Source organism: Thermobia domestica, chromosome 3, assembly GCF_964235325.1.
Source record: "Thermobia domestica chromosome 3, izTheDome1.hap1.1, whole genome shotgun sequence".
Lineage (NCBI taxonomy): Eukaryota > Metazoa > Arthropoda > Insecta > Zygentoma > Lepismatidae > Thermobia > Thermobia domestica.
In genome coordinates, this window is record NC_137456.1 from 107,681,546 (window position 1) to 107,706,535 (window position 24,990).

Genomic DNA, 24,990 nt, shown 5'->3' on the forward strand with positions numbered 1-24,990 from the left:
TATTTCCCTCAATTTTTTGGGCTTTCGTGTAATATAGTTATTGTAAACAGTGGAAGACAAAAGTTCTTATCATCTGAAGTTCCTCATACTTTTCCTTCCAGTTCATTTATGTCCGTAAGAGAAACTGTTGTGGGTGAAAACACGCAAGGTATTGGACGCGGAAGACGACAACGGTATGGAAGGCGAAGTGAATGTTCCTGGTGCTCCAAACGCTTCTATGACGCATATGATCTGAAAAGACATATTCGAATTCACACAGGAGAGAAGCCATTTATATGCACGGTTTGTTACAGAGGTTTTAATCAGAAGGGTAGTTTGAAGACGCATTTATTAGTGCATATAGGCAAACCTTTTTATTGTAAAATTTGTAGCAGAGGTTTCACATCAGAAGATAAGTTTAATAACCATATTAGTATGCATTCTGTAAAGTTATTCTGATTAATTTTCAAACGAGAGGTAAATAATATGAAAAGTTTGCGCAAATTGCGACTGCTACGTGATTTTGATTATTGTGTTAGAATAATGAAATGAACAGAAAATTGACCTTACCTCGTAGTATTGATCAAACCGATTTGAGATTTTCTTTGTTGAGTACAGGAATTCAGTTGAGAAGAATAATAAAATAATAAATAAATAAATAAATAAAATATATATTGGAATGAATTTCTTGTGTGTTTTAATTTTAGACTACTACCTAATATACTAATGCATAGAAACTTTCTGAATGACGGTAAAATTTTATTTCTTTAAGACAGATTTTTTTTGTTGTGTTGTATACCGTATCGATTAAGATGGTAAAATAGTTCAAATAATTCTGTAAGACTACTCCGTGATTCATCTAAGGCTTCACTGTTGTGGAGATTATATGTTCAGTGCTCTCGAAACCAAAAATACGAATCGGAAAATTTATTTTATTTAGACCAAATATTCATTGTCGTTTATTATTATTATTTGTTAGTAATTTTTTGTACTTGTAATTTCTTATAAATTTTACTTGAAGTCAAAAGATGATAGATGTTTTGTATACTTTTTATAAGGAAGAGAATTATATTAGAATTATAGTTTATGTTAATGCAAGTCAAAATATGCCATACTGTATTAACTTAGAGAAAAATTTATCATTTTACGTGAATAAATCAAAAACTTCACATATAATTACATTTCTGTAACAGTGATTTGTGTAACCTCGAATCCATCCTTGCATTTATATAGTATGTATTGCTCAGTATAAAATATGGTGTCATTTTCATATACAGTATTTTTTTATTCAAGTACACAGCACAGTCACTAGTCTTATATTTGATAAACAAACGAGAAAATATATATACAGGGTGTTAATGAACTATACCGACAAACTTTAAGAGGTGATTCCTCACATCAAAATAAGAGAAAAAGTTCATATTGACCTATGGGGTAAAGTGCATAGTTTCAGAGCTAGGGGTGTCCAAAATCGCGAAAAAGCCAAATTTTAAGAGGCCCTATTTCGAATTCGAGAGACTGTGGATGGTGGTTCTTATCAGCATAAAGGAAGTCACGCATACGCAATCCAAAAATGCATATTTCATTAATGTTCAATGGGTGTACTTCCCTGCAGGCATGCCATCAATCGAATTTTGAGATATGCTCTGACTTTATGATTGGTCTAAAGTAGGCAAACGATAAGTCTTGATAGCAGTGAATTCGGAAAAAAATGAAATTAAATCTTTGACTTTTACGTCCCATGGTTATGCCGGTTAGGCTAAAGGAGACGGTGATTATGAGAAATGAATGAAATGGTGGAATGAAGAAAGTGGGAAGAAACGGGAGAACTCCGAGAAAACCCACGCACACGGTGTTTGTCCACCACAAGGTTCACTTGGCGGGAGCAGGGTTTGAACCCGGGACCCTATGCACCAGAGGTGAACGCTCTACCACTGAGCCACCGCGGCCCTCGCAGTGAATACAGAATCCTTTGGCGCGATGTCAAAAGTGTTAAGGATCGTCAGCAGCATGGTCTTTCGTACTCGGGAAAACGCATGGTGCGATGTTTTCTTTCACGCTTGTAAGTGAAGAAAACGTGAAATATACCGTGACGAAATACATATCATCACACGATATTCCGAACACAAAGATACATGAAACCGTCGATTCCTGACACTTCCGCCTTCCCTCCGAAACATTCAATGTCCATTGTTGTCAAGATTTACCTCCTGCCTACTTTGGACCCTTCTTGAAATCGGGGTTTATCTGAAAACTCTATTGAAAACATATCTGAGACTTACACCCTGTAGGGAATACCCTCTACCCCTATTGACAATTGATGAAATATGCACTTTCGGATTTTGTATGCGTGACTTCCTTTACGCCGATAAGAACCACCATCCAGTTTCTGGAATTCGAAATAGGGCCTCTTGAAATTTAGCTTTTTTGCAATTTTGGACAGTCGTAGCTCTGAAACTCTGGACTTTTCGCTATAAGTCCATATGAACTTTTTCTCTTATTTTGATGTGACGAATTACCTCTTACAGTTTGTCGGTATAGTTCTTTAACACCCTATATATATGTAGTGTGTGTATGGGGGAATAGAATAATTTCCATATTTTACAATTTATATATGAACTTCTTTCTACCTCTATTGTTTTTCTGAATACTTCGAAAATTTTAGGATTTGTTTCCGTTGTGAAAAGTACAAAGAAAATAGCATTGTCTAAATTCTAAAAAAATGTAAAGTTTCCCTCACTTTCTCTTCCAGCTCGTTTGTTTCGTCAGGAGCGTCTGTTGTGGATAAAACCAGGCTAGGCATTGGTACTGCATATGGAAGGCGACATGTATGTTCCTGGTGTTCCAAGCGCTTTTATGATTCGTATGATCTGAGAAGACACATTCGCGTTCATACAGGAGAGAAACCGTTCACATGTACCATCTGCTTCAAAAGCTTTACTCAAAAGAGTAGTTTGAAGACTCATTCTATGATTCATATGGAAAAACCTTTTTGTTGCAAAATCTGTAGCAAATGTTTCACTTCGGCAGGTAACCTTAACAAACATATACCTAAACACTATGCAAAATGATGTTACAAAGTATGATGCAAATAAAGTAATATCTGTCTATGCTGACCATTGATGGTTCAACAAAACTTTGGCAAAATTAGACATGTAGCAAACGTACAGAAAATAAATGTAATTAAAGGTATTTTATACGGACATTCTGTTATTACTTGACAGTAAAATTTTGATCGAGTAAACTACCCCTAAATTTGAAATACTAGAGAGAAATAATACGCCATACTAGGAAAATTACTACAGTATATTTAATATGTGTTCAATTTTACATTGAATTCTTTAGATTGTAAAACTCAGAAATATGGACAATCCCGTACTACAAAATATAGCTGAAGAATACTAAAGGATTTTATATATATATATATATATATATATATATATATATATATATATATATATATATATATATATATATATATATATATATATATATATATATATATATATATATATATATATATATATATATAATAGACCTTCAGAAAACCAGAGATCAGATATTAAGGACAGTTTCGTTTTGGAAACTTATCATTTGTTGTTAATTACCAACTTCAGTATTTACCATGAAGCAAGCTTTCAGAAAAGCGAAAAGGAAGAGAGTTCAAAGATTCCACTAACTGTGTATGGTCTATTCAAAAACGTCAGAAGGCTTTAGATAAGGTGGTTATGTTCTACTTCGGAATTTACCCAGAATTAATGGAACGGTCCACTGAACAAAGACGACAATATGTTCATTCACTTGACCAGAACAGACACAGAACGTACGAAAGAAAGCCACTGCTTGTATTTCTATACGTAGTTCTTCCAATTGATTTGGATGACTTTTGAGTTTCCGTTAATACTTAGCTGTATCTCTTTTACCTCGCTAATAGCACATACGAAAATAGCATTGGAAAATACTCATGTATGAGAAGAACATGCCCATGTTTGAAACATTAGAACAAACTTCTTACAATGCAGCCAAGTTCCAAGATATGTAGGTGGCCAACTTATGGAGACATAAGTAATGTGTGTGTGCGGAATATGAAATTTTGCCAGTTCCACAAAACATAAAGCTAAGTTACGCAGGTGCGCGCCTTAAAAGTTAACAGGTTTTACTATGATAAAAATGTGTAGAGTATACATTGCTATTGTGTAAAACAGTTCGCCTCTAGAGCAAGATCAAGGAAAGATGAACTTTGATTTTATTATTATTATTTCGTTGTCATTTACAGTGAGTTTTAAAAAGAAAATAAGAGATTCTAATCTGAATTAAATTAGTGATTTATTAGTAATAGACATTATCCTCTGAAACATAGTAATTCTGTCACAGCCATGTCTATCAGATTGTAATGTAATTCTTGTACTCGTAATTTCGAGTAAAATGAGTGAATAGTATTTATTAAAATTATTGAAGATATCGGTAGAATTAACTTCCAAGAATGAAATGGAATTAGAAAAACTTGTTCAGTGCGTCTGACTTTTGAAATAGGAAACACTTCGTGATTATAGCATATTTTAAGAAACTGGTTTATCAAGAGATGTGAGTTAAATTTTATAGCAGAGTTTCTGAAATTTCTTGTAAGATTTCTTTAGTTTCCATCACTTGATCACTCAAAGAATGAAATAGACGCATATTTAACTTTTCGAAACTCTTACCTCTGAATACTTTCACGACGTTGTTTAAGCTCAGAAATCAAATTGGCAACAGTGACGATGCCGATCCTCCTCGAGTATTTTTCATAATACATCAGTAGAGGTCTGCGCGGATGCGGATATCCGCATCAAAATGGGTATTTGCGGATATATATCTCTTTTCTGTGCGGATAGCGGATAATGTTTCCTACATTTTTTCTATCTAAAAAATGCTGTGAATTTTCTGATAATGGTGGAAAGAGCACTAGAAACGTTCGTTTTGAATTAAAAGTTTTAAAACCAGTTGAAAAATACTAAAATCAAAATACAAGTGGGTTTGAAGCTTGTGACCCAGTGACAGCAAAAGGACAAAAAATGACACGAGAGAGTTGTCCTTTTATTGCTGTTTTCAATATTTTTAGCAGCCGTTTTGTAGGTGAATGACATCTCTGACCTAAACAGAAAGAAACGACAGGTCCCATCGCTACTCCTCAAGTACCACTATTTGCTGTAAAAAAGAAAAATAATTGCCGCCAAAGCCACTCTGATAAAGCTGAAAATTTTCAGACCATTCGCCTTGAAGAGAAAGCAATGTCTTCAAATAAAGTTTTTCTAGCCTGAGAGGTCAGGAACCAAAACCCTATTTTAAAACACCGCATCCCCTTCCATAAACTGAAAACTGGTCAGCAGTATTGTCTTTGCCTTTGTGACAAACTGGAGAAGCGCGTAGGTCACCGAAATAGTAAACAAATAATATCACTCTCATCTTTCTCTCTCCCTCTCTCTTAAAAAATAAAGAAAAATCTTCTTCACTGTATCCTTTGAAGTACAGCAGATACTGAATGCACATTTGCGACCCCACAGATTTCTCTCTTCGGAGAGGTGCCACGGACCTCAATGAACATTCCGAGGGATTGGAGTTTTATAACAGCAATTGTTTCTCTCTCTCTCTTTCTTCTTGTGTGTATGTGTATATGTACGTATGTTCTGGGCCTCTGGTAAAGAAAGAAAGAACAACCAATGCGTTGTTTCTCCTACCCTAAATGTGTCCAACAATGAGTGGGGGCTGCAAAGAAAAGCAGTAAATTCTAAACTTCCTCTATTGCATCTTCCCGAAATTAACGGTATAGACTTCCTATTTGTATTCGAAGTTATTTTCACTTCTAGTTTCAGTAAAAGTATGGTCGTGAAAGCTTGAGTTGATTTTGAGTTTAACGTCCCGTTCAGCAGCGAGGCTATATGAGACGTAGACCTACTGATCAACGTGGAATCCTAACCACATGAGCTCCCGCCGGGAATTGAACCCGGGTCTCCCACGCCAAAGGTGCGTACGCTAACCGCTTAGCCACGAAGGAGCTTGGTCGTGAAAGCATGCATTGTACTGCGTTGTTAGTTTCGTCACTTATTTTTAAATTTAGTGCAATTACTGCTGTTAGTGTCAGTTCGGGATATGTGGATGTGTTTGCGGTCTTGTGATTAATTTTTATTTCTTAATAAAGATTATTTCTATTTCGCCTTTGTGTTTAGAACAAATGCCCCTTTTTTTATGAGTAATAATGAAGTTTAAAAACTTAATGACGTGCTCTAAAATTAGTCGATTGAGAGGATATTACCTACGTGGCACTATTTTGGTCCGATATCTGCATTTGAAGATCTTGGGTAAGTACATAAATCGTTCATTAATTTCTAATTTGTATCTGCACGGTTTATATTCCATTTTATTTATCGTAGTTGGTATTTGATCACGAGGAAACTTATATAATATATTGTTTCGTTTGATTCAGAAAACTACATGTATTATAGAATATGTAAGTTGTATATATTTGCTACCTCATTATCTGTGGATGCGGATGCGGGTGCGGATGCAGATAGAGATTCTGCGGATCGATACGGATGCGGATGCCATATTTTGTATCCGCGCAGACCTCTATACATAAGCATGCCGCACAAAAAATTAGTTACCACTTCCCTCTTGTTGTTTGTTTACCACACGTCGATGTGAATTTATTCGCTCATCAGAGAATTCCATAGACCAGCTAAGTATGGGGATGCCTACTTTTGTCTTTCAGCCCTGCTTCAAATATTAGCTAAAATTTTCAGTTGAATTTAAATCTAGGTGTTTTGCAGCTAGATCGGGTTCGACAGAATGCTAGGATGTTTCTCAAACGACGTACATCGTTGAACCATGTGAACACGTGAGTTTTTATCGTAGAAGATAGACACATCCACCTCCTGTTCATCATGTTCCAAGATTTACAGAGAAATGGCAGCACCTGTCCATGCTTATTCTTGATCATATTCACTTACATAAGTGGGCCTAAGTTATAGTACGAAAAACAGTTCCTCGCCATTACAAAACTCTTTCACCTTGAACCACACGCTATTGATGAAGTGCCTTATTGGGTGTTTGGAGCACTTGACGTCTTGCATCAGTGGAATGCTAGCAGAAATATGATTGTCGGATCATATTATTCGTTTATAGTCCACTCTAGGTTAATGCGGTATTCATGATCCTGATGAACATATGCAGTTTTATGCTTACCTGCAAAAAGTGTCCCATTGAGTGCTACTAGACTTTAGATATCCATTAAACAAAATTCCCTTTGCGATGTTCTTTCAGAAATTAGTTAAGATGGACCTACATTCAACTGGTACAAAAATGATTTCCCTTGACCAACCTGAAACTCATCTACGGTCCATTTGCATTAGGTTCTTTTTTGTGACCAGAGTCCAGAAGCCGTTTTACTGTCACACTTGTGTTAGACCGTTCCTTATAATCCGTTCCGTTCCGTTAGACCATTGGATAGTTCACTTTCATACACAAAAACATCGAGCACTGTGTGCCCATGGACACGCCCAAACACAATGTCATATTTGTTTCTATCCTTAATAAGCTGTTTGCATAAAACTGAATGGGACATGTGCATTGTGTCACTGTCTTACGTATTAACTGTAGATGCGCCGGCATGATTGGTTATTTAGTCACGTGTACCAGTGAATCGACATCTTTGATGCTAGAAACAGACCAATGTTAATTCTAGAGGGTGGTGACTCATTTTATGTCCGGTGTGCTATTTCTGTTGCCTTCACATCCTTTACCAAATATTCAGTATTATTATTATTATTATTATTATTATTATTATTATTATTATTATTATTATTATCTTAATATAACAAACACGCATGCACTGCAATTGCATGCCAATAATTACCCCATAATTTCAGCTGTTGTTTACTGATTCAGATAATAATCCAAGGTTGGCATAACGGAAGAATGCCCATAATAATAACGTACTTGGTCTGGAACCAGTGTTGCCGTCTGTGAGGCAGTCCAAGAATTTATCAATGTATTGTTCTCTTTTATTAATATGTTGATTAGTTTAAATAATAAAATTTAAGACCTTTCGCAGCCGTAAATATTTTCCACCTAAATTGATAACATGCTGAGTCATAGTAAGTTTTAAGTATTGTAAGATGGGAGCTTAGAATATATCGTGAGATTTTAAAATAGGAAACTATTTCCAGAATATCTTACAATTAAAAAAATATAGAAACTTAAAAATGTATGTGCCTACTTCAGGATTCAAGTTTAAAGGAGATTTCTCTTCTTTTCTTTTTTCTCTTTTTCTTAATCACACTGTTTCAATCTTTAAATAAACTATTAGTTTTTATTAGATAGAAAAGATAACTATAATTAATTTACTTTTCTATGTTCAAGCAGTTTTTTTTTTTTTTTTTTTTTTTTGTAACTGTTTTATAAATTACTTCTGTAAAGTTTGTGTGCTTTCGTGATATATAGTTATTAATGTGAAAAGTGATAAACAGATGTTGACATCTGAAGTTTCTCATACTTTTCGTTCCAGCTTATTTATATCCTCAAGAGCAACTGTTGTCGCCGGAAAGAAGCTAGGTATTGGACATGGAAAACGGCGCCGGTATGGAAAACGAAGTGAATGTTCCTGGTGTTTTAAACGCTTCTATGACTCATATGATCTGAAAAGACATATTCGAGTTCATACAGGGGAGAAACCATTTACGTGTACCATCTGTTCCAAAGGTTTTGCTCAGAAGGGTAATTTAAAAACCCATTTATTAGTGCATATGGAGAAAAATTTGCGTTGAAAACTATATGAGATATATTTTACCCGTGAAGATGAGTTTAGTTAATATGAAGTTATTTGCCGAATGTATTTTTAAAAGTGTAGACACAGTTTAATGGTTTATCTGTGCTCTAGTGTGGATTGAATATCGAATGTAGTTCAGAGTTAATAAAGTATTGAGTGAGCTAAATAATTTAACTGTAGTTACTTAAATTCAACAAGTCACAGTCATTGTGTGCGCGCTTACTTTTACCACTCAAGGGTTTATAGACATTTTATCCAACTTCACTAGGATTAATCAACGTCCTTCTGTTTCGGTTAGGAACCTCTCACATTGTTTTTAACAGTTTTCCATTCATGCCTGTTCTGAGTCAGACTTTTCAATTCCTTGTGTAGTTTTTCTTAAGGATTCAAACCCTGGTCGTTCTTTGCTCCTTGTAGTTTGTTCCTAATTCCTTCAAGATCTTGATTTTTTTTCCCATTCTGTATTATCAAACGCTTTTTTCAAGTCCTTAAATTCTATATAGATATAGTATAGTATTTTCCCACTCGAATATATCATGTGTCATTCTATATATACTTTGTCAAGAATTGTCAAGCATGCGTTAGCAAGTTTATCGTTTTGTGATTCTCCCATTCCTCAGCACTTACTATTTTTGTTATTGCCATTGTTGTGCTTTTCTGGAAATCTGTGTTCCTTCGTAACTAGTGTTAATTTATACAACTTGTTTTAGTTACACGCATAATTTCGATATAGGTGCACTGATTTTGATATATTTTTTATTGTATTTTTTCATCCGTGGTCCTAAATGAACCTCATTTATATCTAATAATAGTCTTCAGAGCTAGACTATGAAACTCCACAACAGCTGTCAAGTGTTCATGTCGTAATGGTGTGTGTATGATCACGTTTAACTTCGGCAAAGATGCATCAATTTTGTTCATTACATTTTACTTAAAAGAGCATATTTTTGCGAGGGTTCCATATAAATTTCATTAGGATCTGATGATAGTGTTCGTAGCTAGATCATGAAACTCTTCAATTAGTGACTGTGTGAATGTCGTAATTAACCGACTTCATTGTGTGCATGTTTACTCGTAACTTCAACACAGACGTACTGATTTTGATTTTCTTGTGTAGTTTCAAAGAATATACTTTCTTACAGGTTCAATTTAAATTTAATCAAAATTTGATGACAGTCTTTGTTGGTAGATTATGAAACTCCTCAACAGCCAATAGTGTGTATGTTCACGTATAATTCCGTAACGGGTAGATCAATTTATAATGTAAAAAGATGGGCCATATTGATGAAACACATTTAAAATACATTTGTGGAGCATGTTGAACACAACATTTATTACAAACTACGGAACACATTGCCAAAGGAGATAGTTTTGCACTGTGTTCAGTGTTTGAATATTACATCCTTTCCATGGGCACCACATTGACGAGAACATTCTTTGGCCTTAACAATAATGTTCAGCATAGTTTGACGCAGGTTTTCAGCAGCGATGCCTACCAAGCAGGCATCTCTGCCGAAATCTTACGCCAAATTATGCTGAACATGATTATTACAGCCAAAGGATGTTCTCGTCAACGTAGTGCCCATCTCAAGGATATAATCTTCAAATACGTAACATACTCCGTTCTTTGCAATGTATTCCACATAGTTGATAATAAATGTGTCCCATCAATATGGTCCACCCTGTATATGTTTTGTAGACCGACCCATGTTATAAGGAGTTAGTGTCTTACCTATGGAAGTTAGTAAAAGAAAAATATCCGAATTCAAAAACACACTAAAAAGCAGAAAGTAATAAAAGTGATAAAAAATAATAAAGCTCTTAAAACCAGAAAATGGTTCATTACTATCATCTACAAAAATTTTTGAAGTCTGTGCAAAGCCTGTCAAATAACTTACAATATAAAATTAGTTTTAATGGTAATTTTGTGAGGCATAATATGTTTCGCTAGATACAGACTTGAAAAATCTTCATAGGTGATAGTAATGAATCATTTTCTGCTTTTAAGCGCTTTATTTATTTATTTATTTTCTGGTTCTTGGCTCTTTTATTATTTCCTGGTTTTTACCGCTTTTTTAAGTCAAGTAATATTGTTTTTCTTAAATTTTTTATTAAGCAACGTAAACAAATTGGTGATTCTCAGTTCAACCCGCTTATATATATATATATATATATATATATATATATATATAAAATATGTATATGTTTTGGGTATCTTCGCTCATAAGTTATACATAGACTTACCGATTTTGATTTTTTTTCCGATATAGTATACCTTTTTACAATGTTTGGAGCTAAACTACGAAACACGTCAACAGATGCTGCCTTAATTACGTACTCAGTTCCTTCTCTCAAGTGTGATAACTTCACGTAAGTAACCCGTATTGATATCATCATAGATTTAGAACATTTACAAGAATAGTGGATCCCAGAATTCCTCTCCGCGACTTGTATGCTTGAAACACTTTCTGCATCTAGATTCCTGATTAAATATATGATCGATATCTGTGTAAATAAGCGTATGTTGTCAACCTCATAAGAATATGAGCTAAAGTCTTGAGGGCAGACATATTTTGATACATGTCATGTCTTTCTTTCTCGAAAATAAATAAAACTTATGACTGGACTCGACAAACTGTTATAATTTGACAATCCACCTAGGTAAAGTCATTATTATGTCGTTATTCAGTCAATGAGAAATAAGTCTTTAGGTTTACAAAATAACGAAATTTTTATTCATGTAACCTTATTCCCATATTAATTTTTACATAATATTTTAATATTTAACAGAAACCAGGATTAGGGGTATCGGTTGTCTCTTGAATGTTATTTTTTGATGATTGAATTTTTTATAGAGGGGTAGGTAGAAGTCCATACAAGAAATAGGCTTAAATGCCGCTTTGTGATTATGCTACATAACTACGAGGCAAAGAAGCTACGGTTATTTTGAAGAAGAGGACAGGACAACTTTCTCAAAAAGGGGACAGTCCGGTTAAAAACAGAACGTCTGATCACCCTATGCTACATACATTGTTGTGGCATTAATATTTTAAAAAGTGGATAGTGTTTTCATTGATAATAATAAATATTTCAGATATGATACTGTTTTCTTTTTGTATTGTTATTTTCACAAGCTTGAAATATAATAATTTTGTTAATATCAAGATGCTGTTTTCATTTAAGTTCACCTTTTTGTTGTTATTATTCTTTATTAATTTTAAGATGCAATGCACCAAAAACTTCTACAGCCGAAGATTAAATGAACTAATCTCGTCATTCCTTATGAAGTAACAAATAGATGAAGACGCTCAGTGTTCTATACGCTAGAAAGTCAGCAAGATCTCAGAAGTGTTACTAATATAAGCAGCGTCAGACAAACTTCACGTTTATTGTGATGGAATCGATGATGAATATTTTCTACTTGTGATAATCTTTTTCGTTTGTGTTCATCTTATATGATGTATTAGTAACAAACTACAAATAAATCTTGAGATTGTATAAAGTAAAACATTCATCTAACGCAACAGCACTCTGAGCAAGGTTATTGTGATGACAATATACAAAATACAGACACGTAACAGTTTCAACATACTAACTTTGTCTTTGTGGAAGGTCTGATAATGACACAATTAGTATGTTGAAACTGTTACTTGTTTGTGATTGTGTTTATATATATATATTATTCGTTAGTTTATAATATGGAAACCTGTTAGAATAATTCTAAAGCATTCATCTAATGAAGATTTCTTGAAAATTTTTAAATCAAAAAGAAAGGAAAGTTTTTATGGAAAGGTAAATCTTTTAACTCTTTTAGACTTCAAGCCATATGAATATCAGCACAAGCCGCACAAAAGTCTTTGTTACAAGTCACAGAATGTGGAAAATTCCTATGGAAAGTTATTTATAAAAATGCAAATCCAGAAAATTTACTTTTTAAAATAACAATTTCCGTCAAAGGATATTTAATATCCATATTTAAACCCTAATAAATATAATGCATTATTGTCTTTTGCCTCGTAAGTTTTTTTTTCTTTCTTTCTTTTTCTTTCTGTTTGCTATATGTATCTTTTGCTTTTGGATTAATTTTCTGCAATAAAAGAAAAACATTTTTTCCGCACATTACGCTTGCAAAAATACTTTACACTTTATTATAAAGAAATATAAGAGAATTGTTTCCAAGTTTGATTAAGTTAAATTAAAGTGGAAACTTACCTGCAGAGTTATTTATTGCATATTGCTTCGTATCCAGATATTTTCTTTCATAACAGAGTAGTTTCCACTTTACACCATTGAGTGATCTGTATTTTATGAATTCCTTCCGTAAATGGTTCTTAGAAGCAGTCATAAATTCTACTGTAACCAAGCGAACGTCAAACAATTTATATTGTATTTAAGATGCTAAATATATGAATACTTGGACAGATACGTACGTAAGATTTCTTCAGTAATTATTAGGACTAAAATATTCCAATTAATTTCTAGTGATGTATGGATTTTTAACTATGGTTAATTGCTTCTGTACGTTTCTGCTAGTTATAATCCTGATAGATGAATTGTTTTATAATATTCATTATTTGTTTCTGATGTAATACAGTCAAATCTTGTAGTCTTTACGATGAAGGATCTGAATATAAGAGAAAACTTTTTTTTTCTTTCTTTTTAAAGTGTAAGTATAAGAATAATAATTCGATTTCTGACTTTGTGTTCCTATATAGTGAAGCCTAGATGATGATGTATTGCATGTAGATACATGTTCAAAATAGTTTGAGCCGTGTTGAATTCAGGCATGTTCAAGGGGGGACTGAGCACTTGTTTTTTTAAAGAAAATTAGTTTCTTCTTTTGCCCAACCTAATTGTTCTAATTAACAAACCGCATTCTTGTATAAAGTCGAAGTTAAATACGAACCTGGAAATAAGATACAGACGCATACAAGAGCTTTACAACGTTACTTAGGGGAAAATGGCAATATGTTGATTATTGCAACCAACCCGACAATAACAAGTCGTGAATTTTGTTGCGACAGATTCCTGCTGCTCTATTGCAATCTAGAACACAGCCCCCCTCAAATTTTTATTGCCCCCCCTTCCCTTAGTACAAAAGTCTGAATTCAACACTGGTTTGAACAACTGCTTAACTCCCAGACGCTCTCTCATCCTTAATTTTGATTGGAGAACCAAAGACTGTGTTTATTTTTGCTAGAAACATTTCTTAGAAGCATATACAGATGGTGATCAGAAAAATGGAAACACCTGAACAAAATTGCAACTTACCAGATTAATATGGCGTCGGGCCACCTTTCGCCTTAAGAACAGCCTTGATGCGACGTGGGATGGTGGCATAGAGGTCGTGAATGGTAGCAAGTGGAATTTTACACCATTCCTCGAGCAGGGGATCGGCCAGTTCTGAGAGAGAGGATGGAGGTGGAAAACGTCGCCGGAGTCGTGTTTCCAAGACGGACCACAGATGTTCAATTATGTTGAGATCTGGGGATTGGGCGGGCCAGGGAAGGTGTTGAACTTCATCGCGATGTTTCTCAAACCACGCTGCAACAACGCCAGCTGTGTGAATGGGTGCATTATCATTCTGGAAGATGGCGTCATTGTCCGGGAACAACATCCGGACCATAGGATGCAAGTGGTCTCCTAAAATTGCGACATAATCGTTGGCAGTGATTCGTCCGCTAAGTGTGACCACAGGACCCAATGAAAACCATGATATGGCGGCCCACAGCATCACCGAGCCGCCGCCATGTTTCACAGTTGGGCGGAGACACTGCAGATCATAAGCTTCTTTGGGCGTTCTCCACACATAAACACGGCCCGTGGTTGGGAACAGGGTGAAGGATGACCCATCCGACCATATCACACGTTTCCAGTCCTCAACGGTCCAAGTTGCATGATCGCGGCACCATTTGCGGCATGCGAAAGCGTTATGGTCCCTGATGAGTGGTTTGGCCCGTTCAACACGACCCCGTAAGTTCATGTCATGTAATTCGCGGCGGACTGTGATTGCCGAAACAGGGCGGGGGAGGTGCTGATTGAGTTCATCCGTCACTTGCTCCGCAGTGGTACGACGGTTCTGCGTGACAATGCGCTTTAATACCCGGCGTGACCTGTCACTCATGATTTTCTTCCGCCCACTGTTCCGCTTCCCCGATGTGGTTTTCCCGTGTGCTGTGTAGGCCGTCATCACCTTCGACACTGTCCCACGCGACACACCTAACACAGTAGCCACTGCCGTCACACTCACTCCACATAACCGCGCACCAACAATTTGCCCTCTTTGAAAATCTAAGAGGTCTCCCATTTTACACTACCTCCGTCTGCTGCAGCCACTGGAAACTACTGTTCCACTGCGCCTGACGTAGTATGGAGACCGACCTAACACACCACCAGCAGCGGTCCGGCGCTGCGGAAGCCACGACACCACTGCCAACCCATACATCTGACGTGTTGCCAACTACAGGTGTTTCCATTTTTCTGATCACCATCTGTATATCAAAGCATTACCTATGAGCGAAATAAGAGTTTTAAAGAAGTGTATGTATTAACTTATTGTTAATTGTTACTGTATATATACACTGTCTTTAAAATATACTGTTGGTAACTGAAAAGTAATTATAATTTTCTTTACTGTTGCGTAAATTCATACTGAAATAATAAATCCTGCTTGACCATTTAAAATATAATTTGAGAACTCATTATGCGACACAATAACTCTCAGAGTCGGCTACAGAATATATGGTATATTTTATGGTTTAAGATGCACATCACCGTCCGAGGATACTATCGTACCCTTTGTTTATTAGTAGAAAAATTATATTAAGTTAAAAAATTAGCTGAGTTCTTTTAAAAATAGGCAGTGTATGAGAATAGCAAGAGTAATTACTTTAACTGTCTTTTAGTCTTTATAGGTAAAATGAAAAAAATATTATTCAATTCGACTGAACTTTTATATAAGAGAAAAGCAACGTCAAACAATACAATATAGTACAAATAACTATGCAATAACATTTGTTCAGAAAATAATATTCAGGACCCAATTATATATTGTTTTCAATCCGTCAATCGCGAGCTACTAGTAGCTCGTGAGGACATTTTCGGTACATCGCGTTAACGCTCCGGTTGGCTAACCTTGAAATGTAAGTTAATAGGCAATAAACAAATGTAAAATTTTTTAAAAGAAGCGTGGTAGTTCTTGTGGTAGGTCGCTCACAATAGGATTTAAAATGGTACGGTAGCTCAGAAAGTTCATGAGCTTAGCGAGGTAAAACGATTACCGAAGCGGTTCTCATAGGACTTAAATTCATAAAAATGGAGAAAGAAACACAACATCGTTGTTAGAATATCGAGAATAGGCTTTTCGATGATATCGAGGAGTCGAACCAGCGACAGTTATTTGTACTGTCTCTACTTTCAGTTTCTTGTTCAGGTTGTTGTTGTTATTATTATTATTATTATTATTATTATTATTATTATTATTATTACATTTACTATACCATTAACGTTTCTGTTGAATTTGTATTAAAAACTTTCCCAAACCACTGTTAATTATGCTCAAAACGCCTCTTGTAATCTTATGAACCTAAGATTAATGATTGTTCTAGAGTCTTGCAAAAACTGTTGTAATTCCAAGTGTTTAGTACCAATTTCATCTATTATCTCCTCATACAGGCCTGTTGATTAACATCATTGTTTTAGGTGTATGTGAATCTGGATTCTATCCCTAGTGCAGGCCATTGCGTCTGGATCACACGTTAAAGTGTAGGTCTCATCTCGAATAATGTTACTGATAAAAAAAAAAAAAAAAAAAAAAAAAAAGTCCAATTGGGTTTTATTTATGTCTAGCTGGCAGTATCATCACACTTTTGGACAAGTGCTTATTGACGTGTGGTTAATCTGTGTACAGTTGACTATATTTTGTGATGTAAGGGCCGTCAATGAGCGACAAAATTCAGATCATTCTTTATTAGCTTTCCTGTGTAATACTTTGAGACTGTTCCTTGTAAAATAAACAGTTTAGTAAAATTAGAGCACCATCCTGGAGCCCTTTCCTAAATCGAGATGAAGACAAATGGCCATGCTGCCAACGTCCCCATTCTCGCCTAATCAATGAACCTTTCCTAAAACTTCACAATTGCTTCTAACAAGTCGTGAAATTCATGAATCGGATCTAGAACGACAGCGAAATATGTTTATCATTAGTAGTGCTTAGTTCTGGTATCTCTTAATTTGTTTTTGAATGTAATTTTAAGATAAATACAGTTGTAAGTTTTATCAGCTCATCACTATTACAAGACTAGTAGTACATCAGTGGACTTTCATGAAACAAACTCTTGATTTTTTTTTTTTTTTAACTAAATATGTGTTGCCATTTCATTAAATGTTTTTTTTTATTTCTTTTTATTTTATGGAATCATTACTGTAAGCATAGTTTGTGTAATTAGATCTCTTTATAGAGAAACTTACTTAGCCCATGTTTTTTCTGTTATCGACGAAGTAAAAATACTAAAACATTGTCTTTAATTGTTTTCAACATTTTTTTTAATACAATGAAATCCTTTATTCAATACAATTTACTTGATGTGACAGAGATTTTTTCATGTAAGAAGCCATTCTGAGATTTATATTTCACGAATTGCTTATCATACATCTTATTTTTAAAAATGTTTTCACAACATAAAATGTGAAGTTCTCTTTCTGTCTTTTTACCTATCTTTTCCTATTATTACCTAGACAAGTTGTATAGGTTCATAACAGTAATATTCCTCGACATATTTTAGGCTCAAGAATTACATAAAGTAAATCGTTAACAATTCAAGAATAATTTGAATCTCACATGTGGAAACTCGAAAATTTATTGCTATAAAATTCAAATCTAACTAAATATTTATATGTATTATATTATCCAATTAGAGTTCAAGACAAGTCTGTTTCTCCTACCTACGAAGTGTGAAGAAAAGCATCATAATTTCCGTTATTTTCATCGACTTGTTTATGTGGAAATGCTATTCTAAGAAAAAAGAGGAAAGAACGTAACTTTTTCATAATTCTCTGAAGTCCTAAATATGTAAGCAAAGTTTTCTGGGATATGTAAAATAGTAAGTTTAAAACCCAGGTGTGTGTTTCCCAGAAAACGATCCTCACGTGAGAAATAGTTAAAAGAATGTCCAGTCTTTTAGAGAATCAAATCGTGATTTCCATATTCATGTCAACTTGTTTATATAAAGATGTTTTTATCTAATATTTTGTGAGTTCGTTTGTTTGAGTTTCGGACTTCACAGTTACGCTCATAGTAATAAACCAAAGTTTTGGCGTCTGAAATCTCTTTTACTTTTCCTTTCAGTTCGTTCTTATCTTCTGGTCCAATTCGTCATCGCTCCGTCTATGGAAAACGATATGGATGCTCCTGGTGTTCCAAACTCTTCTACGATTCGTATGACCTGAAAAGACATATTCGTGTTCACACGGGAGAGAAGCCGTTCACATGTACTGTGTGTTCTAAAAGCTTTAGTCGAAAAGACATTTTGAAGACTCATTCCCTAGTGCATATGGACAAACCATTTTATTGCAAAATCTGTAGAAGAGGTTTCACATCCGAAAATAAATTTAACAGACATTCTGTTATGCATGTTGCAAAGTAATATTGATTAATTTTGAGATGAGAGGAAAGTATGAAACATTTGTAATCAACGTTCCGGCTAAAAGATCGTTTTCTTTCCGAATGAGTAAGATTTAGGGATCTACGTACCTCTGAAGATAACTGAAAAGCATTTTTATTTTTCTCCACCAATTTTAGTCATGAAACTTTGAGAAAGAAAAATAGTGAAAGAATGCCAGATGCGACCAATATTTCAAGGCAGAATTACCGTAGTTCTGTGAACTTAAGAATAGTCTATTAATGTATAAACTTGATAGTGGTTTGTTTTTAAATTGTTATAAATTATATTTTCTTAATTTTGTAATTCCCATATTGATTAACAATTTTATAACTATCTTTAAAATTACATCTTTCTATATTTGTCTGGCATGTTTTTAATGTCGAAACTGTATACTGTTTGTTTGTATAAGTGTCAGAGTGAGAATGAAAGAAAGAAATGGTCTTACTTCTGAAATAAATATCTAAGTACATTAAAGATTCCGTATCAAAAGTAATTTTGGTTCGTGTGTATCACAAACTGACTTACGAAATGAATAATCGATAGTAGGATTTAAATGTTATGTATTGTCTTCAAGATATAATAAAATTTTAGTATTCTGATATCTAACCGTTTCCATTTATTTAATTATCTATTTATTGGACAGAGTTCCATATACATCTTCGTTGTCATTTTACACTATAACCTAACAACACGGAAGAGAGAAAGAATGACTAGATTAGCAAACTATTTTACACAAAATATTTAGTATGTGTTTAACGTTGTTTAGTAGATACACGTTTCACTTAAAAATGCTGTTGTAATATTGTGTTACTTAACGTGCTTAGAAACGATGAACATGGCCTGAAGGGAAAATGATCAGTTAAAAACCAAAGGTGAGTATTTCTTATCCAAAGTACAGTTGTTCTAAAATATATTTTCTGTAATAGCTGATCAAATATTAAAGTACCTTATATTTAGTTTGTAGAAGAATTTAGTCATTAATTTTATGGACACATAAGTTTTGCATGTAGATCTTTTTAATATTATGGTTAAGATATACTTTAAATCTTTCAAGATACAGTATATATAAATATAAGTTACCCTCAGCCAGAAAGACGAACAAAATATTACTTCTGCGAAGTGGTAGAAGATTCCAAACATCAAAATATACATAATTAATTTATAGGAAGTCCTTTCGTGCTTCTTTTTGGTTGTGGAGTATGCTGTAACTTTCTTTAATACAAAAGAAAATTTTATCATCTGAAGTTCCTTTTACTTTCCTTTTCAGTTTGTTTGTTTCTTCTGGACCAACTGTTGTGGACGAATCCGTGCAACGTATTGGTCATCACTATATGTATGGAAACCGATATGAGTGTTCCTGGTGTTGTAAACAGTTCAGTAGGTTATATGACTTAAATAGACATATTCGTATTCACACAAGAGAGAAGCCTTTCACGTGTACTGTGTGTTCCAAAAGATTTAGTCGAAAGGACGCTTTGATGACTCATTTTAAGATGCATGTGGGCAAACCATTTTATTGCAAAATGTGTAGAAGAGGTTTCACATCTGAAGATAAATTTAACCGACATAATGCTATTCATACCTCAGTCCAATGTTGATAAATTGTCAAAAAGGAAAGGGTACAAAACATTGGCATTTATTGTTTTGGTTTAACAATCAATTTCCCTCCAAAGGAATAAGATTAAAATAAATTGAGTTGTTACAAAAGTGCTGGAAAGAAATAATGATCGAACATATGGTGTGATCAATAAAATAAATTTGAATGTAGCTACTAATTTACAAACATGATGGCTGTCTATTTCTAAATTGTCATAGATGATTGTTTAATTTGTAATTGCTATTATAAAGAATGAACAGTTCACATGGTTTTATACATGTATTTAGTATGTTAAGTTTGACTGAAGATTTTGTTAAATGTTCTTATTATCGAAAAATATATATATCTTAGTGTGCGAAAGAAAAATAGTTGTTTCATAAATAAATAAATTACACGCAATTCAGTTTTGTGTAGGCTATAAAAAAATAACTGATTCTCGTATAACATAAACTGACTTATTCAACGAGTAATCGATAGTTGGATTCGAATATTATGTTCTGCCCACTAGATAATAAAATTTAAATATTTTCAGAATATCTTACATTATTTCACTAATTAGTTTATTTTTCATATACAGTCTTGTTAAGAAGCCGTGGTCACGCACTTTTTTTTAAAAAAAGAGCCCTGTATTATTACTCGTATGCGAAAGTAAATCAAACAAATATGAGTGTTCTTTGTTTAAGATCTTTATCCAAACTATTTATTTGTCGTATTTTGGTTGTGAGGATATACCCTTTTAAGAAAGGATGAATGGTCATTTAAAAAATAATAATAAAAAAAACCTGTGTATCTTCTTTTGTTATTTTATTTAGAACATGGCAACGAAGAAAGGTTATACATACACACTGCTAGAAACGTGTTTAAGAATTCCTTGTATACATCGTCCGATTCGAATGAAATTTGTATTACAGAATGTGTTGTCAGTAGAAGACATATGATTTTAGTTTTATGGTCCCTGTAGAAGTGAACTAATCGTAATGTCTATAGGGAATGTGCTGCTCATAGTTTCAACCCTATTAGTCAATACAAGAAATGTAGTGTGTGCAAATCCGTTGTATGTTAAATATTATGTCCTTAATGCGAAGACGACATTAGTGAACGCAGTTCAGCGACTTAGGTAATGACAGTATAATAACACTGTGAGAGGTCGGGTGGTCGTTCTGCAGGGTCGTGACGTGCTAATGGTTAGTTGGTGATATTCGCAGCCTACATTACTCACCCCTTTCGTTCCAACTATGCATCGATGATTGCTTGGAGTAAAGAATCTTTAGTGGCTGCTTAATTGATAAAACGGTAACCCCACTGTAATCAGAACCACCATACCACCTCCATGTGAACACACGAATATTGAATATCGTGACGGGAACAATGGCCTGGTTGTTGACATCGCCATTAATCCTTCACCTAATCAATCAACGAACACTCAATAATCAATTGGAGGCAGATCTACGTTTCCACTTCCTCTTGACACCTACTTAACCATCGAGAACATAATACTGAACAATCAATCGTTGGAGGCAAATCTACGTTTCCACTTCTTCCTAACACCTACTTACGACGGAGAACGTATCCTAAACAATCAATTGTTGGAGGTAGATCTACGTTTCCACTTCCTCTTGACACCTACTTACCTCCGATAACGTAACACAATGAACAATCAATTACAGGAGGCAAAAAACATTTTCGTCTGACACCTACGTACCGGCAAGAACTAACATTAACAACCAATTATTGGAGACAGATTTACGTTTCTACTTCCTCTTGACACCTACTTACTGTCGAGAATGTCTTTGATGGTAAGAATCTACAGTGCAAGGTGAGTGGAGACCATTGGTATTGAGAGATAAGAGTCGTTTCTGTTTTATACAGAATGTGCGTTTCCATAGAAATACAGATGAGCGAGAAAATTCAGCTTATGTTTTCACTCTTCCTGCAGGACTCACACCTGGGATTTTGGTGTGGACGGGCAAAAAGCTAGATATCCAGCTCGCGTCTGATTTTCATTAGGAGAAATTATGACAACATTCATGATATCAATCCTGTTCTCCGACATTATCTTGACGTTTTTCTGGACCCTATCTTCCAACAGAATTACTTGCGTTCCCGTGTTGCCAGGGCAGCCCAGTGCTGTACTGATATACACCTGCAAGTTTAACTAAACTCTAAGTTCATGAGCACAATGGAGTATAGGATGTACATGATGGGAAGGGAAATGATCGTCAGCTCGACTCAGGTAAGCTGAGCCAATATCTACAACGAATGTGCAATATCGTAGCTTAAACAAATGTTCAGTGTCTGCACAACCGATTACCTGACCCAACAGCTCCTTATTTGGCTGCTCAGAGTGATTAGACGTGAATACTGTATATTTTTTAACACCCTGTGTAATATGTTGATAATGTCCCTTTGGCACCGTGTTGGGATTACTACCACCTAATTATCATCATCTTTACTTTACTAAGTATGCGTAAACGCGTTTCTACCAGTATATGCCTAATTCTATATATGACTAAACTATCAAGAAAATTACACAAAACGTTTACAGATAAGCAGATACGAATTTCACAATAACATGTAATGTTGTGTCTGGTAAATATGTTGATACCTCTAATAGAGCATTGTATTATTATGCTGTAGAACGATGAGCACTGAATAGTAAGAACTGTAAATCGCTTAAAGAAGAGAAATTTACCACAAGAGAAGAAAATTCGTTACCAGGTCTATAGGTGTACAATTAGTTCGGATAATAGCGAATCGGATGTCAAGATGGCATGAAGATGTCATACTTAATGGGAAAGAAAAGTCATTAATCTTACGTACATCCAAATTTTGGATATTCAGCAAGTATAGGAAAGCCTTCCTTGCTATATTATGTTTTTTGAATACTCAATAATATGATTAGAAAAAAGATGTTCAGGACAAATTTTAGTCTTGCAAGTTCCATTTTGCCAAATGTGCGAATTTCCAGCGGTCAACAAAATGTAGTGCAGAAACGAGTTTTTAACGTACAAAATTATTCCGGTTTCCTTGATTATTATTATTATTATTATTATTATTATTATTATTATTATTATTATTATTATTATTATTATTATTATTATTATTATTATTTGTATCATTTACTAAATGGACACAAAATGTGAAATCATTGTGTAAGACCAAAAAAGATTCTGTTCTTTCGAGAGTTTAAACTTTCGACGTTAGTCGTCTCACTGTAAGGTGCGATTTTTCTTCTTGCAAAATTTCAGCAACATGTGGTTCATGTTAGTTTGCAGTCTCGTTTAGGTTGCTTATGTTTAACATAAATAAAGAAGGTCGTAATGTCGTTACTTGGTAAAAATAAAGAAACGTTGTACTTATAATACCAAAGAGCACTATTCCCATAATGCAACCTTTCTCTTAAATACAAATACCCTTGTGTCTATAATAAAATCTGCTTAGTAACTTGTAATAAATAATTAAATCGAATGCTTTGGATAAGTCAAAATAATTTATGGAGTTTTTTTTTCTGAACTCTGGTTGGTTTCATAGTAGTATGGTTAGTTTCATACGTGCAAAGCAAATTTTATCTTCTGAAGCTTCTTGTACTTTTCCTTTCAGTTCATTTCTTTCTTCTGGATCGGCTCTTGTAGATAAATCTATCCAACGTATTGGTCATCCCTATGTGTATGGGAAGCGACATGAATGTTCCTGGTGCTCCAAACGCTTCTATGATTCACATGACTTGAAAAGACATATTCGTATCCACACAGGAGAGAAACCGTTCACATGTACCATCTGTTCCAGAAGTTTTGCACTGAAGAGTGGTTTGAAGTCCCATCTAAGGGTGCATACAGAGAAGCCATTTTATTGTATAATTTGTAGTCGAGGTTTCACGTCCGAAGATAAATTTAACGAACATACTAATGGACATTCTGTAATGTACCTCTAAGAATGGCACACTTCTCTCTATTTATTATTTTTTTTGTTGGAGTTAAGTGAGATGGAAAGATAATGTCAAATATGATCAATATGAAAAAAATGCTGAAGGTTCATCACTTCTCTGTATTTGAAGTTAGTCCACTAAACCTCAAATACGATGGTTATCTGTTTTCATAAGACACACGTCAATAATATAATTTCTGAAGATACTTACTTTTTTATTACCTTATTTATCACTTCAAAATTAACTTAGAGTTTTGTGAGCTTTTAGAACTTATATTTTTAGTAACTTTTCTTTGGTGGTAAATCCGAAGATTGGTTCGGAGCAGTCCTTCACTCTTGGCGCTTCTCTGCTTTTGTTTTCATCTCTATGTAGTTTTTATATCTAAGATCCTTGGTTATTTGGTCCATGCATCGTAGTCGAGGTTTGCCTCTGGCTCTTTTTCCATTCATATTTTCTATTATTGTTTTTAAGTGGCCGAAGAGCTATGTTCTTCTTTTAACAATGGATTTCTACAGACTTGCCTTTCCACCAGTACTTTCAAGAACTTCATTTGTTATCTTATCAGACCACTTTACTTTTAGCATGTGTCAATAGTACCACATCTCAAATGATTTTAGTTTTCTTTTTTCTTTAGTTCATAGGATCCATATTTCACAACCATAAGGCTATACTTTACCCGACAGCTTTCAGAAATCTTTTCCTAATTTCAAGACGGTTACTTCGGGCCGTTAAAATTTTATTTTGGTTGAAGGCGTCGCACAGTGGTCCGAATAGCGAAAAAGGTGGACAAAAATGGAAGGAGTTCTTGAAATGTTTTGAAATTGTGTATATAATGGTTTGTAAGGTTGACGATTACGAATTTGATATCAAAAATGAAAAATTCAAAATGGCGGATCCAATATGGCGGACCAAAAGGTGACAGATTCATAGTATGGATCTCAAATTGGGCACAGAGGGTTTACACTGTCACAGATTACGAAGTTTGATAAGAAAATTGTAAACTTCAAAATGGCGAATCCAATAGGGC

At 34.3% G+C, this 24,990-nt stretch overlaps 1 protein-coding gene across 26 annotated transcripts in view; it reads left to right on the top strand.

The window, feature by feature from the left end:
- LOC145680652 (uncharacterized) overlaps positions 1-24,990 on the top strand; it is a 407,115-nt gene that overhangs the window by 209,572 nt on the left and 172,553 nt on the right. The window contains exons 4-5 of one of the 26 annotated variants that reach the window (XM_081751418.1): positions 102-282; positions 2,732-2,879. The exons of 19 other annotated variants lie outside the window; for them this stretch is intronic. In XM_081751418.1, coding sequence (XP_081607544.1) covers positions 102-282; positions 2,732-2,767 — 217 coding nt within the window. In that variant the 3' untranslated portion in view covers positions 2,768-2,879. Of the gene's footprint in view, positions 1-101; positions 664-2,731; positions 3,129-8,518; positions 9,196-18,125; positions 18,873-19,708; positions 20,182-23,638; positions 23,985-24,990 lie in introns of those variants that run through there. 6 more of the 26 variants (XM_081751387.1, XM_081751386.1, XM_081751396.1 and 3 more) reach the window with 6 other exon arrangements.